This window comes from Pseudophryne corroboree, chromosome 1 (assembly GCF_028390025.1).
Source record: "Pseudophryne corroboree isolate aPseCor3 chromosome 1, aPseCor3.hap2, whole genome shotgun sequence".
Taxonomy (NCBI): domain Eukaryota; kingdom Metazoa; phylum Chordata; class Amphibia; order Anura; family Myobatrachidae; genus Pseudophryne; species Pseudophryne corroboree.
In genome coordinates this window covers 756,543,011-756,563,286 of record NC_086444.1, presented here as the reverse complement: position 1 = coordinate 756,563,286, position 20,276 = coordinate 756,543,011, and the positions used below count along the sequence as shown (strand labels likewise).

Sequence of the window (20,276 nt, the reverse complement as noted above, 5' to 3'; positions counted from 1 at the left end):
AAATGGTAGAAACACTTAGCTTCAGTTAGCTGATTGGTCAGCCTTGACAGGAAATATAATCTGATAAGGTCCCGATGTTGTGCAGTAGTGTCGGGCAGCGGCATGAAGGGCCCATGCTATTGTAGGAGCCCATGCTTAAGGGTGTGGCCAGCCACCACAGAGGTTTGGCTAACCATTACAGAGTACATGTTCTGTTCCCCTTGGTAAATATATATAAAAATCCATATTCTTGTGAAGTACTGTATAATGTAACATCTGTATAATGCATAATTCAAGTGCACTAGGATAGAGTCTGGAACCTGATCCCTAGAGGAGGAGGGCTCACAGGCAGTGGGGCCCACCGATGGTTTCCCCTGTTCCCCTGTGGGCCAGTCCGACCCTGTTGTGCAGTGTGTGTGCATTCTTGATAATCAGGCCATATTTCCTATGATTTATCTGATAATCTAATCCACCCTGTAGGTGGACATATGCAGTGTCAGTGTGGTGTGGCAGAAAACTGCAAACTAAAATCCACTTTATCTATGTTTTGTATGAAGTGTTATACCTATACAAAAAGTGGAATGTTTTCATTACAGCACACCCCCTCCCTCAGTTTGTGATCACACTGCTTTCAGCAACAGTAATTGGAGTAACACCATAATGTGAGATATGAGCTTGTAATAGTTATATAATACCGTCTCTGACATAGCAATACAGGATGCTTGCAGTGTGTGTACAGTAAACAACTATGGTGTATTCCCTTGCTGTGCTTTACCCAGCTCTCAGTGACCCTGGCAGATGTCCTGGTCTCTCTCCTTTTTAGTTTAAGTAAAGGGTTCCTGTAATTTTGAAATGACAAACCTGTTTGCTGAGGTCACAATAGATAACTATACTTGTTTTGGGGTCCCTATAAAGGCAAAACAACAAATTATTCTCACATATATTTTCATTTGACTGCATCAGGGGGTTGGGTACAAAATCCTGGCAGTGAGAATCCTGACTCTCAGGATGCAGACAGCGACATCCAGACAGTTAAAATCCCAACTGATCACAGTAAGTATTTAAACCCTACCCCACTGCTCACGCTGCTTTAACCCTAACCATACCCCCTCCCTGCAGCCTAACCCTCCCTCTATTAACCCTAACATCTCCCCCACGTACTGGGATCCCCCGTGAGTCTGACCTTCGGGATCCTGACCGCATCAGAAATCTTATTGAACTGTGAGCTAAAATAAGCCACTGCACTGCAATACTCTGTAAGGGGCAGCTTGAACTACTGGGTGTTTAACCTCTGTGCTAACATAAGAGTACTGTGAGCATGCATGTCCTCTTACACATGATGTATTTGTTTTCATGTTTAACGCCATCCTGTCATGTCCAGGCGACTATACAGAACTGTAACCTAGAAGTTGCAAAGCTTCCAAAAGTATCAATTTTTAACTAGTCTGTTATAACAGATTAGGTTTTTACTGGTCCTCTTTAGTTGCTAAAGTCACCTTGGTTGTGTAGTGCTTGGTAAATGCAGCAGCTGCAGTGTTACTGTACCAGTGCAATATCATAGCACTGACTGCACCCAGCAATAGCACATGAATGTCACAGCCGTAGGGATCTGTGGTGAGTTTAATGCATCTACTGTCATTTTCATGTGAGTGGATAGATGGATATATGTCTATGTGTTTATACTTTACGCGTGCGTGTGTGTGTGTGTGTGTGTGTGTGTGTATATAAATATATATATAATTTTATATATATATATATATTATTAAAGTAATTATCTACTGCAGTGTCACACATAATTTTATCTGAGTTTCATGTTATGTACATATGTGATTAAAGCCAATAATTTAGCCATAATAATGTGTCCTTTGCATGACAATTATCTTTTGATTGTAACATGGATCTTTTTCTTGCGTTCCTTATAATTTGTTTGAAGGTGCGTCCATGTAAGGAGATGTATGATATGTACATCATTATATACATTTGCATTGCTGACACTGATAACATTACAAACGTAACATATTATAAAATGCTCATGCATAAGTAAAGCATACAGATCAGTAACTTACACTGAACTGACCCTCCAGGTTTTGTTACACTGAAGGCTTGTGAATATTTGATTTCCATTCCTCATTCTTATTTCAGTAAATTATTATCCTGTATTTATATGGCATCTCAATGGGTCTGCAATGCCTTACATTGTACAGAAACAGTGCAAACAAAACCTTTTTGGAAAAAAAAAAGGCAAAGTAGGCAGAGCATGGGATACAAGCTACTGTATAAGTGTATATAACTATTGCTGCACATGCAGTCATAACATCCACGTAAACGGTGCCATGTTTGGAGATGGGAAGGAGATAAATGGTAAAAGTGAGGGAGGGTAAAGCACACAAGGGATAAGGACTTGGCTCCTGAGAGTTTACAATCTAAAGGGGAGGGGCAGACAGCCAGGGGTGACGCAGAGGAGAGAGACTCTCAGCGGGGTGTACAGCAGCGGGTTAGGATGAGAGCTGGAAGGCTTTAATAAAGAAATCTGCTCCTTAAGTAAACACTGATCACCAAAATAACAATGACTGATGAAATGTACTTGCCAAGCCACACCTTATGCACAGCAAGAAGATGTAAACAAGCCTTTTTTTTTCCACGGTGGCTTGTATTTTCCATGCACATTAAACTACCAGTAGGTGGCAGTCTGGCATCAGTATATACTCCCTGTAGATGGGTGTTGGAAATATAAGTGCACTTGAAATGTTTATATATTGCTGCTTTCATTCTATTCTGGAGAACTAGTAAATTACATAATGTAATACAGTCTTACAGGTGTGTCATGATGCACAACCTCCTGAATAATGTAAGAGATGGACATTGGAAATAAGAGTGCAAGCTAGGGTACTGATAATCTGCCCAACTTGTTTACTGCTAGCAAGAAAAAACATCAATTATTGTTTTTTTTTTTTTAAAGTATTTTATTGGACAGCTGTACAACATTTGCATACATTATCTCAAAACAAAACAAAATGATACAGTAATGTAGCTATACATTTGAGACAGTTGGTTTGAGAGTAAACAATCAACATAGATCAGTTCAGGTCTAACAAAAAGTACCACAGTAAGGGCCTTTTTAGAAGGGTGAGTGTCCTAAGTCCAAAATTTCTAGGTTATACCATGTGGTGTGAAGTATGGCTTGGCGTAGAGAGGTTTTGACAGGATTATCTAGTGTTTGCACATAAGGGAGCCATATGTCAAAGAATTTTGTTATTTTGTTCTCTTTGTCTAATAACATTTCCAACCATTCCATGTGGAAGAGGTATGATATTCTTGGCAAAAATATAGCTATGGATAGGGAGTCGGTGGCTATCCATTGGGACAATATTGTTTTTTTCCCTGCTGCTGCTATTTTGGTTAGTAATTGGCGTTTACCTATCGGTAGCTTGGAGGTAGGGTGGTATGGGTGTAAATCCCATATAACCCATTCCGGGGAAACATCTAAGTGGATATGCAGTTTATCTCTAACATAAGTTTGGATTAAGTTCCAGAATTTACCCACTTCAGGGCAGTTCCATAAACAGTGATAAATATCAGCATCTATCATACCACACTTAAAACACTTGGAGTCAGAGGCTGCTCCCATTTGGAGCCGTAGACATCAATTATTTTTAATATCCCTTCATTGTCTTTCATCATGTACCGGTTAGTGACTCCTAATTTGGTTCTTATCTTTTTTTCAGCTCTCAGGAAGATGAACGACCTATGTCCCCTTTCTTCATGAGGTATTTTTATATATATATTATATATATTCTTTTTTGGCTTTATTACCTTTGTTCATTTGTACCAATGTAGCACAAACATACTACAGCAACTTATGGGTGTGGCTCATAGGGTCGACCACACTTAGGTCAACAGTCATTAGGTCGACCACTATTGGTCGACAGTGACTAGTTCGACACCTGAAATAGGTTGACATGGAAAAAGGTCGACATGAGGTCATTAAAAAAAAATGGTGTAGTTTTCCATTTTCCCCCCATTCCCAATTGTAGTACACGTGGTTCGTAAAGTATGAGAAAGTTTTTTTTTAAAAAGGGAGAAACTCATGTCGACCTTTTTACATGTTGACCTAGTACATGTCAACCTAATGCGCGTCGACCAATAGTGGTCGACCTAAGTCTGGTCGACCTAAAGACCAGACACCGCAACTTATGGCCCTTTAAACTTAACATACAAGATGCTGCTTATGACAGAATACTAGTATGCAGTCAGACTTTGTGCCTCAGATGGCTGTTAACCTAAAACTCAGTAGCAAATCTAGGCCTAAATGTCCCCACTCTTATCTGTGTTTTATATTAAGCTATTTATGTTTCATGTTCAATGTTTCTGTAATTGTGGAATATGTAAAAGTTGAAGAATAGTTTCAGGAGTCTGCATTAGAGGCAGTGTAGTTGTGTGCCATTCTATATGCATGTGGGAGCTTTGAGTTTCAGACATAAGATATGTGCTTCTGAAAAGGTTTGTTGTAATAAAATGCTTTCCTTTATGAGTACACGTAAATATATAATCACACGTAGTTGGTGTAATCACATTTTCTACTGATGACGTATGTTATGTGTAGTTGAATGTTATATTCCATATATGGTAGGTGTGGTGATATACTATATGACTAATCTGTCTGAGTACAATTCGTAGGCTGTGCATATTCTATGTGACATTCTCACGTGTTTCTCTTTAATGATCAGCAATATATTTCTCAAAGGTTAAAGAATAGCGCACAGTGGCCCTCATTCAGATCCTGTTGGCTCTGCTTCCTGATGCACAAAGTACCGATGTTCTACTTGTAATAGCCACCTGCTACTGCATTAATATACAGAGGAAGCAGCAGCGATAGCCATTCCATTCACATCTGAATTGGCACCATTAGATTCATGCTAAAATTCTGGCCAAATAGGCTTAATCAGGTCCTTTCCTCCTCAATTCACTATGATCTAATGGGTTTCATACCGGGGCCTCAGATGCGGGACAACACGCAAAGGATCATACAGTACATTTAATCCACATAATAAACTCCGGGAGGTCCCCAGCTATAAGTCTCTCATTTGACGTGGAGAAGAAGTTTGACAGGATCTCCTGGAGTTTTATGCTACACATGCCCTCTGATCCTTTGGAATAATGGAAAGACTTTCTGAATGGTACTGGGGCCCTTTATTCTAGACCCTCCACTAGGGTATCCATAAATGTTATCCCATCTAATAGGTTTTTGTTTCAATGGCACCAGACAAGGTTATCCATTGTCCTCTCTGATCTTCTCCCTAATGCTGGGTACACACTTATCCAAGATATCCACTATATTTGCCGACATAGAGGCCGATTGAGGTAAGCGTATACTCTTGCCAATCAGCAGCTTGATATGTCGTCCTGCCGTTACAGCTGGGCAGCCATTTGAATTTCCCTACCCAGCTTTGACCTTTAATCCCTGAAGCCAGTGTACGGGCGGGTGGTGGACCTGTACACACAGCCAGATGCGCTGGTTCACTTCCAATGTTCATTCCTACTGTGAAATGGCTCGCATATTCCGCTTGTGTTTTGCATGCTCTGTATTCATTTTATTTCAGTAATAGTGTATATTATGAGCAAATATGATGGTGCTTTACATTACATGTTATGTTATATTCTATTGTCAGTGACATGAATCATAATTAACACTTTTATTTTGATTACCCGTGTATAGTTTGAGCTCGTTAATGTTAATGACTGTCTAATAGTGACTCCAGTAAGGTGAGGCTTTTGCTAGATATTTGGTGTCTCTCTTTAGCATCTATTTTAAAATATCATTATAGGGTCAATCCAATTAACTTGTGCAGGCACATGAGGACTGAAAACAAAAATCTGCGAATCTGGCGGCAACATACGTTCATCATAAAGCTGCCCTTACTCGTGAGGGTGAGAACGTACTGGCTAATCGGATTGAGCTCTAAGAATAGTGTCCAGTGTACAAACAAATATATAAAGTACCAGTGGTGGCTTTTACTTAGGGGCTGTAAGCCACAGCGCTGCCACCCCCAGTAAGCTTCATACATTATGTAGTGATCAGCATCCATCAGAGATGGATGGTAAATGCCTTTAGAAGATTCTTGCATCTGATGGCATATGTTGGCATCCTCTGATCATAATTGTCAGGATTTTTCTGGCTTTACTACTGATAGAGATGCAACACTTCAGAATGGGTCAAGCATTTTCAAACTCCGCATTTCTTAAAAAGGAGAACAAATGCGCCAAATGTTAGAGTTTGAGGCTTATTATTTGGTTCCCCCCTCATCATTTTAAGTTGGTTTAATTTTCCTGTTCATGGAACAGGCAGATCCCTCGGGTCTACTGCTACTGCTACACAGAAGCGCACCTAGTACTCTTATCTGTTTAGTAGGTAATAGTGCAGTCCTAAGTTATTGATTGGTTTATTATTATTATTGTCGTTTCAAAGGAATTTCAGATATCCTTATGTTAATGTATGTTAGATTGCATCGGCATTTTAGATGTGCTCACTTTATCTGAATACTATTTTTGCCAGTACTGTTTGCAAAGTTGTTCCCAGCCCTATCTTAATCACCTACTTCTCATTGCGTTTTGGTTAATGATTTATTAAGGCTCCCATTTATCATTTGTGTTACAGATCAGGCATCATATGTATGTACAGTACAGAGAACATTATAGTGAATCAGATTAGATTTATTATACAAGGTTGAGGGCATACAGCATTTCCTTTAGCTGTAATGAAATTTGGCAGGTTAAAATGTCACAAAAATGTTTGTTCTGGTGCAATTTAGGGATGTCACTCAGTTATTCTTAAATCTGTACAAGCTCAGTAAATGGGGATGTTGTCCATTTAATCTTTGTCCTTTCTCATAAATTTGATGCCCAACCTTGTTTTGTAATTGTACCTCCTGGTCACATTCTTTTTGAGGTTTCCCACAAATTAAACAATGAATGTGCATGGGAAATGAACTCTATTGAAGGTTATCTTTTATATTTTCAAATAGTATTGACCTTGTATGTCAAAGTTGTGTTAAAAAATCAGGCATTGATATTACATTGTTAGTTATAGTTCATCCAACCCCACCTTTACTCATGTCCAAGGGCAAAACTACTATATGTGCAGAATGCCCACCTTCCTTGTCAAAGTTCCATGGTGAGGTTCTCACTTTTTGACAGTGTATGGAAGCACTTAGAAAGCATTGCTGTGGGGACCAGTGATGTTTAGTTGGAATACATATGGGAGGCCAGCAGTCGGGATACCAGCGGTCAGAAGACTGACGGCGGCAACCTTATGCTCAGAAGCCCGATAGAGGTGTGGTAAGTATACTAACCATCTCCCTGTATGGATGGTGTAATGGTTAGCATTACTGCCTCACAGTACTGATGTCATGGGTTCGATTCCCACCATGGGGGTCATTCCGAGTTGTTCGCTTGTTGCCGTTTTTCGCAACGGAGCGATTAGGTGGAAAATGCGCATGGTACGCAGCGCGCATGCGCTAAGTAATTTTACACAAAACTTTGGAGATTTACACAAGCTCAAGCGACGTTTTTTCAACGCTCCAGTGATCGTAGTGTGATTGACAGGAAGTGGGTGTTTCTGGGCGGAAACTGGCAGTTTTCAGGGGGTGTGCTAAAAAGACGTAGGAGTGGCTGGAGAAACGGGGGAGTGGCTGGCTGAACGCAGGGCGTGTTTGTGACGTCAAACCAGGAACTAAACGGACCGAGGTGATCACAATCTAGGAGTAGGTCTGGAGCTACTCAGAAACTGCAAGGAATTATTTAGTAGCAGTTCTGCTAATCTTTCGTTCGCTATTCTGCTAAGCTAAGATACACTCCCAGAGGGCGGCGGCCTAGCGTGTACAATGCTGCTAAAAGCAGCTAGCGAGCGAACAACTCGGAATGAGGGCCCATGGCTCTAACTGTGTGGAGTTTGTATATTCTCCCCGTACTTGCGTGGGTTTCCTCCGGGTACTGTAGTTTCCTCCCACAATCCAAAAATATACTGGTAGGTTAATTGGCTCCCAACAAAATTAACCCTAGTGTGAATGTGTCTGTGTACATGTGGTAGGGAATATAGAATGTAAGCTCCACTGGGGCAGGGATTGATGTGAATGGGCAAAATATTCTCTGTAAAGCGCTGCGGAATATGTGTGCGCTATATAAATAACTGGTAATAAATAAATAAAATAAATACCCCTTAACTTTAACCCTTCCTCCCTGCAGACTAACCCAGAACCTGTCCCCCGCAGCCAAACATCAGTGTTCTGGCCGCAGGTCAGGATTCCGACCGCATCCCGTTTAGTTACATCCTTGCTCCCAACACTTGGATTTGCAACTTGCCATTAACATTAAATTACTTTTCATATAAACAAACTGCAAGAAGCATTCTACTCCATATCATACTGCTTTAGTTTCAGTAGAGACATATTATCAACACAGGTAGCTGCTGCACGTAAGCTGATATAGGTGTGTCATTCTACCCAAAATATTCAGGTGAATACAAGCCTGAGTGAGAATACTGACATTTATTATTTAAAAGAGTATCTATACGAGATCCTCATCTACTCCTAGTTGAATACAAGCCTTATGGTTACCAGCTTTTTCTTCACACACAGACATTCAAAGAATATTTATTGCAGGTGAGTTACTAATTATTTTAGGGAGATTGGTTGAAAAATTACTAATGGAGAATATCATTGTATAGCATATAAATTATGCAAAGCATAGTAGTAAAATGTCCTGTAGCAGTAAATAGTATTGTCTTCTACACTACTGTGAGATAAAATTTTGCTTGGTGCAGTGTCTCTCAAACCGGTCCTCATGGAACCCTAACGGTGCATGTTTTCCAGATCATCTAGCAGGAGCACAGGTGTGTTACTTTAGTAACACAATAGATCTACAGGTGGTACTGATTATTCCTGTGGATAGCTTAAAAACACACGATGTTGGGGTCCCTGTATAAGCTGGTGTTGTCTAATGGGCCCTACACATTGGCCGATCCGCCGCCGAGCTGCCCGACGGCGGATACGGGCGACCCGGCGGCGGGGGGGCAGTGACGGGGGGAGTGAAATTTCTTCACTCCCCCCCGTCACACGGCTCCGTAGAACTGCAGGCAAATATGGACGAGATCATCCATATTGGCCTGCATGCACAAGTGATGGGGCACCAGCGATGAACGAGCGCGGGGCCGCGCATCGTTCATCGCTGGTGCCTCCACACTGCACGTTCATATCGTGCAGTGATGTCGGCCAGTGGTAGGGCCTATAACTTACCATACCTCCACCCAGCCACCAATTATCACAGACCTTTGTGGCCCAAACCTTCACCATGCCCTATATGAATGAAAACAAATATTGCATTCTATCAGTAATAAAAATCTTGTATGTATGATGTAGCATTGAAATAATGGCACGTTAGTGAGTGACTCTAAATACATTAAAAATAAATTACTTGTTTTATCTAAATTTTGCTGTACATTTTGATTTGATCCTGTAGTAAATGTAGACATGATTATTTTGACACTGGCTTCACTAATAGGTAATTCTAGTAGAAAGTGTCGGGATTTTCTGTATAGTGTATATAAGTTTATTAAATGTATAGAAGTCTAGCATGAAATAGGTTTATTGTAGCATGAGTTTTATTTATTTTGGGTAATTTAAAGCTCCATATTCCTTTTAGGTTTAGTTAATGATTTCCTGAAAAGCAGCATAGTTTTCTGTCACGTATATCAGCATTAGCAGTGAATAATTAGTCATAAATAAGGTAGTTCAGATCTTTTTTATGGGTTCAATTAGTTGTAATTACATAGGGTAGGCCACTTCCTTCTGAAATAAATAACAATTTGGAAAACTTTCAATGTCAATGAAGAAACAACCTTCGGAAAACCCCTGTTAGCTACAAGAGAGTTTGAGCTGTTCCTACTTTCCTGTGTATATCAGTAACATCAGCATCTGAAAGGTGCTACATGTATCTGCACATTGGGGGTCATTCCGACCCGTTCGCACGCAGCGGTTCTTCGCTGTGGTGCGAACGGGTCTGGAATGCGCATGCGCGTCCTGTCGCCGGGTTACGACACTGGATACGAAGAAAGCGGTCGCAGCGACAGCTGCAAGAAGATTGTCAGAAGGAAGGCGTTCCGGGGCATCACCTGTCCGTTGGCGGCCGTTTTCTGGGAGTGGTAAGGAAAACGCAGGCGTGTCCAGAAGAACGGAGGGCGGATGTCTGACGTCAAAGCCGGCCCCATCATCGCTGAGATCGTCGCACAGGGTAAGTATGTCCAGGGCTGGTCTACTTTTACACAAAACTTTTTTAGCTAAGTAGTGCTGCACAAGCGTTCGCAGCCCTGCTATGCTAAAATACACTCCCTCATAGGCAGGAATTAGTTGATCGCACCAGCAGCAAAAAGTTGCTGGCGGCGATCAACTCGGAATGACCCCCATTATACGTAGACAGAAACTGCCAACCCACCTGGCAGCTCACTCACGCCAGGCATGTCACGTTGCATGGCGTATTGAGGCTGGATGTATGAGGACACATCTGTATAATGTAGCAGCTCATCAATAGCCGTATTGTGAATTTTATTTCATTCTTATGATACCAACCACACTGTACAGTCACCATGGTGCCTTCTCCGTCTGATTTACCCCTGTTCTTTAACATTGTCCAGGTTCAGTAAATATGCCTTCCAGTGGGATGTAGTCGGCATGCCGGCGTAATCTCTAACGTAGGTAATTCCGGGGAGGGTTAGACTGTGGGGAGGGAGTGTTAGGATTATGATTCCTTTCCTATCGGGATGAAAAAATGTTGGGATGGTATATAGACCGCCAGCATCTTAAATTCCGGTCTCCCAAACCCAACCCCTTACAATAACTGCATAAATATATGAGTACATGGTTTTTAGGAGCAAACAAATTGTCCACATTTGGGCATCCACTTATGGTCTTTAAATGATCTATAAAGCATCAGTCCTATATCAAAATTAGATATTTTTAACATAAATCACTGATACGAGCTATACAATGCAGCCTGATAGGTAATTACCCTTACTTATTGGTTTGTTTCTTAAATCTGCAGTTACTATTTGATAATTTTACAGATTTTCCACAGTGTTATGTGACTGTATCGCAACCACAGTTTTATACCATATGATTTGGTGACAGGCATTGGAATGGATTTCTCAGATCTGTTTTTACGGTGTCCTCCATCTCCTCCTTCCTTCTCTACCCTCACGCAAGATAGGGATGGCAATTGTCCATTGATAGCAAAATTATCACCCATCGATAGTGAACTATCAATGGTGAAGTTCCAATGGCAGAGGGTGTATCACTGTTCTTATTATTTGTCCTGCGTAGGGGCATGTAGCTTAGCTGTGCCCTACTCAGCCCCACCCCCTTGTCTGAAGTAGGTAATGATCTGTGGAAGGATAGCTAACATTAATGCATAGGTCTGCAAACTCCTCATTACCCCATACAGTGCATGTTTTGCAGGTCTCCTCACAGAATCACAAGTGAAATAATTAACTCCACCTGTGGACCTTTAAAAATGTGTCTCTGAGTAATTAATACACCTGTGCACCTGCTGGGTTACCTGCAAAACATGCACAGTGTGGAGTAATGAGGACCGAGTTTGCAGACGTATGCATTAATGACTAGTGAAGACGCGCTTACTGGAGACAATGGAGTCGGGCGCAAGTTCTGAAGGGGGCACCCTGCCCTCCATTGCCGTATGAATTATTATCTCAGTGAAGGTAAAAATGGGGTTTGCTGGCAGTATCAGACATGCCGACTGTCAGGGACCATTCCCACTCGTTGGTGTCCATAGAGTGGGAATAGAACCTGTGGCGAGCACAGCAAGCCACCGAGCCCGCAAGGTGCTTCGTTGCGCTTGCTCCCCCCCACCGCCTGCAATCTGAACACCGGGATCCGCTGGTCCCAACCACCGGTAACCCATACCCAACCCATGTGTATAACACCTGTAGTTATTCATAGGTTTGTAGTTTTTTTTTATTGAAACCTCTCACCAACTTTTGACTTGGTGTCATTTAGGAACATCTCAGGTGACAGTTATGGGGCCGGCGTTTCTTTTCCCAGAGTAATTTATCTGAATGCTTTACCAATCAATTCTTATAGCCCCTAATGCTATTTACTGTAGCAATGTCTAATGGTAAAGCATTATAGTATATACTGTACCAGTGTCGGGTGGTATTCATGTGACCGGCGGTCACTAGACCAACAGTCACATGACCTCCTACAGCATCCCGACCCCTCACTATCCCGATGGTCGGCATGCCGACCAACATGGACTATTTCCACTCGTCTGTGTCCGCGACACCCATATAGTGGGAATAGAACCCGTGGCGACCGCAGGTCGCCAATGAGCCCGCAGCGTGGCGAGCGCGCTTGCTGCACTCGCCCCTCCCCGCCGGGATCCCGGCGTCGGTATGCTGACCGGCGGTCTCCTGACCGCCGGTCAGCCATACTACACCCCCAGTGACTGCTGGTGTCTGTGTATTTGAACTCGGTAAAAGCTCTGCAAGTGTTCAAGAAATGGCCAAGGGGTGTGTTATGCCTCAACAATCAGTAAACACTTTCATGGGACTGGCCACAGCACCTCCCACAAAAGACACTTGATGGTTTTCAGCCCCAGGCCCATGTGGTCCTTACTTCAGCCGTGGCTGCTGCCATGTTGGTGTTGAAAGTAAGTGGGAGCACCATCATCTACAACTATATGGGATTTCTGCTTTAACCCGTAATTAGAGTACGTTGAATTTACACAAAGATAAATAGGGTTTCTAGTAATAAGTTCCCGTTGAAGGTAAACATTTCACATGTCGTGATTGTTGCAAAATTTCTGTGTACAGTATACCAGGCTTTGCTGTATTACGTTAACTATACTTATGTAGTGTATAATGTGGGCAGAGGTCGCACATTTTATTTGCAAAACAGTAAATAATATAATCGAATGAATGTGTTCATTATATGCAATGAATGGGTAATTCAGATTGTGATTATAATTAAGTATTTTGTGGTCTCTTCAACTTGATGGCTTTATAGCATCACAGAGTGAACTGTATGTTAAATACCCTCATTTCTAGTGGCAAAATTAAACTCTTAATAAGATTAACCAAACTACAACAAGCCTTTGTTCCATATAGGTTAAGATCCTATTCAAGCTGCAGAAAAAGGGAAACATGTAGGCCAAAAAAAATAAAATATAGATATTTATATAGATATAGATGCAGCAAAAGCCCGGCAGTGTGTAGAAGCTGAATGTTTCCTTGCTGTGGTGCCTTCCTAGGATCAAGGCAAGATTCAAAATATAAGGCAGCAATAAGGCGGCGTTCGTCAGACTTCTAGTTAATTTAAAAATGTCCTTTATTACATCCGAACGTTTTCGGGGAACAACCCCCATCCACAGGAACAGCACACTGCGTTCAGATGTAATAAAATGAACTGGAAGACTGACGAGTGCCACCTTATTCCTGCTACATGGATATTATATATATAATGTACTGTGTATATATATTATATACGTGTGTGTGTGTGTGTGTGTGTATATATATATATACTGGTTGTGCTGATCACTTCTATACACTCAGCAGTGCTGTATGTGTTTACGAGGTTTCTGTGTTATATATATATATATATATAAATAAACAATTTAGCCAAGTGCGCTAAATAAAAACATATCTACAATGATTCCAATGTTGTTTCCATAGATAGGATTTGAATACTGGAGAAGGTTAGTGTCTGGGAACCTGTAACGGACACCCCCCACCAAGATAGTCACCCAAACAAGAGGCCCAAGGCAAATTAGTAAAAAATTATTTTAATAGCATGCATATGAACAAATGCAATTTTTACACAGAGTTCATTATGCACTGTTTACACAGATGTGTTTAAAAATAATGCCAGTAAAAGACAACCAATAAGTTTGTTGTATGATCTTGACTCTAGATACTCCCTCACCTTTTTTCAAGTGCATTTGTTCATATGTATGCTATTAAAATAATTTTTTACTAATTGGCCTTGTGCCTCTTGTTTGGGTGACTATCTTGGTGAGGGGTGTCCGTTACAGGTTCCCAGACACTAACCTTCTCCAGTATTCAAATCCTATCTACGGAAACAACACTGGGAGAATCATTGTAGATACGTTTTTATTTAGCGCACTTGGGAAAATTGTTTTTATTGTGTATGTTATTGAGGTCTTTCAACAGGGATCTCTCCCGTTGAGCTGCTCCTAGCTTGGCGCAATATAAAGATACTGTTGTGTTATATATATATATATATATATATATATATATCCAATAAAGTAGGAGCACTCACCAGTCTTCATAATATTCTCATTTTAATTAGCAGCAAGACATCAATAGAGGGGTACAATCGACGTTTCGGCTCCCAGATGGAACCTTTGTCAAGATCCATCTGGGAACCGAAACGTCGATTGTACCCCTCTATTGATGTCTTGCTGCTAATTAAAATGAGAATATTATGAAGACTTTTGAGTGCTCCTACTTTATTGGATATATTTGCACTAATGGATCTTAAGGATTCATTATTATATGGAAGTCACCCCAGCATTTGTGGATAAGGCCAGAGTGTGGACTGCTCCTGTGAATATATATATATATATATATATATATATATATATATATATATATATAGAAGAAAGGTAACAGCGCCACTCCAGGTCTTGTATCAATAAGTTGTGTTGTATTCAAGCATTTAGTGACAAATGCGTGTCCGACGTTTCGGGGCTCGTAGCCCCTTTTTCAAGGTGAATGGTTGTCATTCACTTTGAAAAAGGGGCTATGAGCCCCGAAACGTCGGACACGCATTTGTCACTAAATGCTTGAATACAACACAACTTATTGATACAAGACCTGGAGTGCCACTGTTACCTTTCTTCTATATACCCCATTTGACTGAGGCACCGGGCAGTTACCCTATGACATTAATGGAGTGCCGGACTATCCTGTTTTACCCACACACATATAGTGTGTGTGTGTGTATATATATATATATATATATATATTCCCATGTGAGCACATTGTTTATAATTGTTTATATGAAAATTACAGAGGCTCCTCACTCACCATAAAATAAGCATAGGAATTTAGGCCCTCATTCCGAGTTGTTCGCTCGTTGCCGAGTTTCGCTATATTGCGATTAGTCGCTTACTGCGCATGCGCAAGGTTTGCAGAGCGCATGCGCTTAGTTATTTTACTCAAAAGTTAGGTATTTTACTCACGGCATAACGAGGATTTTTCATCGTTCTGGTGATCGGAGTGTGATTGACAGGAAGTGGGTGTTTCTGGGCGGAAACTGGCCGTTTTATGGGTGTGTGCGGAAAAACGCTGCCGTTTCTGGGAAAAACGCGGGAGTGGCTGGAGAAACGGGGGAGTGTCTGGGCGAACGCTGGGTGTGTTTGTGACGTCAAACCAGGAACGAAACTGACTGAACTGATCGCAGTGGCAGAGTAAGTCCCGAGCTACTCAGAAACTGCAAAGAAATTTCTATTTATGCGAATCTTTCGTTCGCAATTCTGCTAAGCTAAGATACACTCCCAGTAGGCGGCGGCTTAGCGTGTGCAATGCTGCTAAAAGCAGCTAGCGAGCGAACAACTCGGAATGAGGGCCTTAGTTTGTTTTGATCAAAACATTTAAGCTTGCAGCCCCCGTCAATGGACCCTATTTTTCTGCAAGTCCTAATAGATATGTTTCTTGGTTTAATGCTCCCCTGCAAGGTGCGACAACCACCAAGTATATCCGCCAAAAAACACCTAGGAATGCACCTGACACAAGTTGGATTATGTGAGCTAACACTTAATCAAATAAACAAAAGGCATTGATCCACTGCACTATTTAAACAATGTGGTCACGTACCACATACACCCCAGATCTAGGAGCGCCAGGTACAGCGGATCAATATAAAAAAAGTGGAAAAAGAACAGCACAGTTGCAACAAGAATATGAAAGCGGACGGCTGTGCAGACAGCTTCACACTGGTAAATGCGCCTACATATACGCTGGGATTTATAATATTCCACATCCCGAATACCCCTAACTTACTGTGCATGTAACACCGGATTAACTAATGAGAGCAACCTAACACTGCAAGACACACTATTGCTCATGAACTGCCTGTGTTGGGAAATATACTTGTTCAACTAAACAACCTCTTCTAGGTTAATCAAGCAGCTGCTTCATAAAGCCTGCATCCTCAAGCAGGATTTTAACTTGTTTGTTTGGATACATAGCAATTGACTGCCCTATACAAGTGCATTTCTCTAACGGCCTAAGTGGATGCTGGGGACTCCGTCAGGACCATGGGGTTTAGCGGCTCCGCAGGAGACAGGGCACAATAATAAAAGCTTTAGGATCAGGTGGTGTGCACTGGCTCCTCCCCCCATGACCCTCCTCCAAGCCTCAGTTAGATTTTTGTGCCCGGCCGAGAAGGGTGCAATCTAGGTGGCTCTCCTGAGCTGCTTAGAATAAAAGTTTAAGTTAGGTTTTTTATTTTCAGTGAGTCCTGCTGGCAACAGGCTCACTGCTACGAGGGACTTAGGGGAGAGAAGTAAACTCACCTGCGTGCAGGATGGATTTGCTTCTTAGGCTACTGGACACCATTAGCTCCAGAGGGAGTCGGAACACAGGTCTCACCCTGGGGTTCGTCCCGGAGCCGTGCCGCCGACCCCCCTTGCAGATGCCGAAGTTGAAGAGGTCCAGAAACAGGCGGCAGAAGACTTTCAGTCTTCATAAGGTAGCGCACAGCACTGCAGCTGTGCGCCATTGTTGTCAGCACACTTCATACCAGCGGTCACTGAGGGTGCAGGGCGCTGGGGGGGGCGCCCTGGGCAGCAATGTATTATACCTTTTTTATGGCTAAAATACATCACATATAGCCCTTGAGGCTATATGGATGTATTTAACCCCTGCCAGATCTCACAAACTCCGGGAGAAGAGCCCGCCGTTTTAGGGGGCGGGGCCTATTCTCCTCAGCACACGGCACCATTTTCCTGCTCAGTTCTGCTGTGAGGAAGGCTCCCAGGCTCTCCCCTGCACTGCACTACAGAAACAGGGTTAAAACAGAGAGGGGGGGCACTTATTTGGCGATATGATTACATATGTGAAAATGCTATAAGGGAAAACACTTGTATAAGGGGTTGTCCCTGTATAATTATAGCGTTTTTGGTGTGTGCTGGCAAACTCTCCCTCTGTCTCCCCAAAGGGCTAGTGGGGTCCTGTCCTCTATCAGAGCATTCCCTGTGTGTGTGCTGTGTGTCGGTACGTGTGTGTCGACATGTAGGAGGACGATGTTGGTGAGGAGGCGGAGCAAATTGCCTGTATTGGTGATGTCACTCTCTAGGGAGTCGACACCGGAATGGATGGCTTATTTAGGAATTACGTGATAATGTCAACACGATGCAAGGTCGGTTGACGACATGAGACGGCCGGCAAACAAATTAGTACCTGTCCAGGCGTCTCAGACACCGTCAGGGGCTTGTAAAAACGCCCATTTACCTCAGTTGGTCGACACAGACACAGACACGGACACTGACTTCAGTGTCGACGGGGAAGAAACAAACGTATTTTCCTTTAGGGCCACACGTTACATGTTAAGGGCAATGAAGGAGGTGTTACATATTTCTGATACTACAAGTACCACAAATAAGGGTATTATGTAGGGTGGGAATAATCTACTTGTAGTTTTTCCTGAATCAGATAAATTAAAGTGTGTGATGATACGTGGGTTTCCTCCGATAGAAAATTATTGGAGGTATACCCTTTCCCGCCAGAAGTGAGGGCGAGTTGGGAAACACACCTTAGGGTGGATAAGGCGCTCACACGCTTATAAAAACAAGTGGCGTTACCGTCTCCAGATACGGCCGCCCTCAAGGAGCCAGCTGATAGGAAGCTGAAAAATATCCTAAAAAGTATATACACACATACTGGTGTTATACTACGACCAGCAATGGTGGTTTCTTACAAAGCGATCCCATTCGGTAGATTTCACGCAAGAACCTTTCAGTGGAATCTGCTGGGAAAATGGTCCGGATCGCATCTTCAGATGCATCAGCGGATAACCCTGTCTCCAAGGACAAGGGTGTTTTCTTCTGCGGTGGCTGCAGAGTGCTCATCTATGAAAGGGCCGCAGATTCGACATTCAGGACTAGGTCCTGGTGACCACGGATGCCAGCCTGAGTGGCTGGGGAGCAGTCACACAAGGAAAATATTTCCAGGGAGTGTGATCAAGTCTGGAGACTTCTCTCCACATAAATATACTGGAGCTAAGGGCAATTTACAAGGCTCTAAGCTTAGCAAGACCTCTGCTTCAAGGTCAGCCGGTATTGATCCAGTGGGACAACATCACGGCAGTCGCCCACGTAAACAGACAGGGCGGCAGAAATGGCAGAAACTGCAAGGATTCTTCGCTGGGCGAAAAATCATGTGATAACACTCTCAGCAGTGTTAATTCCGGGAGTGGAAAACTGGGAAGCAGACTTCCTCAGCAGGCATAACCTCCACCCGGGAGAGTGGGGACTTCAGCGGGAAGTCTTCCACATGATTGTAAACCGTTGGGAAAAACCAAAGGTGGACATGATGGCGTCCCGCCTGAACAAAAAACTAGACAGATATTGCGCCAGGTCAAGGGACCCTCAGGCAATAGCGGTGGACGCTCTGGTAACACTGTGGGTGTACCAGTCAGGGTATGTGTTCCTTCCTATGCATCTCATACCAAAAGTACTGAGAATCATAAGAAGGAGATGAGTAAGAACGATACTCGTGGTTCCGGATGGGTCAAGAAGGACTTGGTACCCGGAACTTCAAGAGATGCTCACGGAAGAACCGTGGCCTCTACCTTTAAGAGAGGACCTGCTCCAGCAGGGGCCTTGTCTGTTCCAAGACTTACCGCAGCTGCGTTTGACGGCATGGCAGTTGAACGCCGGATCCTGAAAGGGCATTCCAGATGAAGTCATCCCTACCCTGGTCGAAGCCAGGAAGGATGTAACCGCAAAACATTTTCACCGCATTTGGCGAAAATGTGTTGCGTGGTGTGAGGCCAAGAAGGTCCCTACAGAGGAATTCCAACTGGGTCGTTTCCTACATTTCCTGAAAACAGGACTGTCTATGGGCCTAAAATTAGGGTCCATTAAGGTTCAGATTTCGACCCTGTCGAATTTCTTCCAGAAAGAACTGGCTTCAGTGCCTGAAGTTCAGACGTTTGTAAAAGGGGTACTGCATATACAGCCTCCTTTTGTGCCCCCAGTGGCACCTTGGGATCTCAATGTTGTTTTGAGTTTCCTAAAGTCACATTGGTTTGATCCACTCACCACTGTGGAATTAAAATATTTCACATGGAAGGTGAAGATTCTATTAGCCCTGGCTTCAGCCAGGCGTGTGTCAGAATGGGCGGCTTTATCATATAAAAGCCCTTACTTAATTTTTCATTCTGACAGGGCAGAATTGAGGACTCGTCCTCAATTTCTCCTTAAGGTGTTTTCTGTTTTTCACATGAACCAACCTATTGTGGTACCTGCGGCTACTAGGGACTTGGAGGACTCCAAGTTACTTGACGTTGTCAGGGCCCTGAAAATATATGTTTCCAGGACGACTGGAGTCAGAAAATCTGACTCGCTGTTTAGCCTGTATGCACCCAACAAGATGGGTGTTCCTGCTTCTAAGCAGACGATTGCTCACTGGATTTGTAGTACAATTCAGCTTGCACATTCTGTGGCAGGCTTGCCACAGCCAAAATCAGTAAAGGCCCATTCCACAAGGAAGTGGGCTCATCTTGGGCGGCTGCCCGAGGGGTCTCGGCTTTACAACTTTGCCGAGCTGCTACTTGGTCAGGGGTACACCCTGACTGAGGAGGACCTGGAGTTCTCTCATTCGGTGCTGCAGAGTCATCCGCACTCTCCCGCCCGTTTGGGAGCTTTGGTATAATCCCCATGGTCCTGACGGAGTCCCCAGCATCCACTTAGGACGTTAGAGAAAATAAGAATTTACTTACCGATAATTCTATTTCTCGTAGTCCGTAGTGGATGCTGGGCGCCCATCCCAAGTGCGGATTGTCTGCAATACTTGTACATAGTTATTGTTACAAAAATCGGGTTATTCTTGTTGTGAGCCATCTTTTCAGAGGCTCCTTCGTTGCTATCATACTGTTAACTGGGTTCAGATCACAGGTTGTACGGTGTGATTGGTGTGGCTGGTATGAGTCTTACCCGGGATTCAATATCCTTCCTTATTATGCACGCTCGTCCGGGCACAGTATCCT

General features: G+C 43.0%; 1 protein-coding gene across 5 annotated transcripts in view; it reads left to right on the top strand.

Annotated features, from left to right (window-relative positions):
• Positions 1-20,276, top strand: part of FAM13A (family with sequence similarity 13 member A) — a 398,835-nt gene that overhangs the window by 249,959 nt on the left and 128,600 nt on the right. For all 5 annotated transcript variants that reach the window (XM_063917175.1, XM_063917158.1, XM_063917167.1 and 2 more), the window contains exon 7: positions 3,705-3,746. In XM_063917175.1, the coding sequence (XP_063773245.1) occupies positions 3,705-3,746 (42 nt within the window). The remainder of the gene's footprint in view (positions 1-3,704; positions 3,747-20,276) is intronic.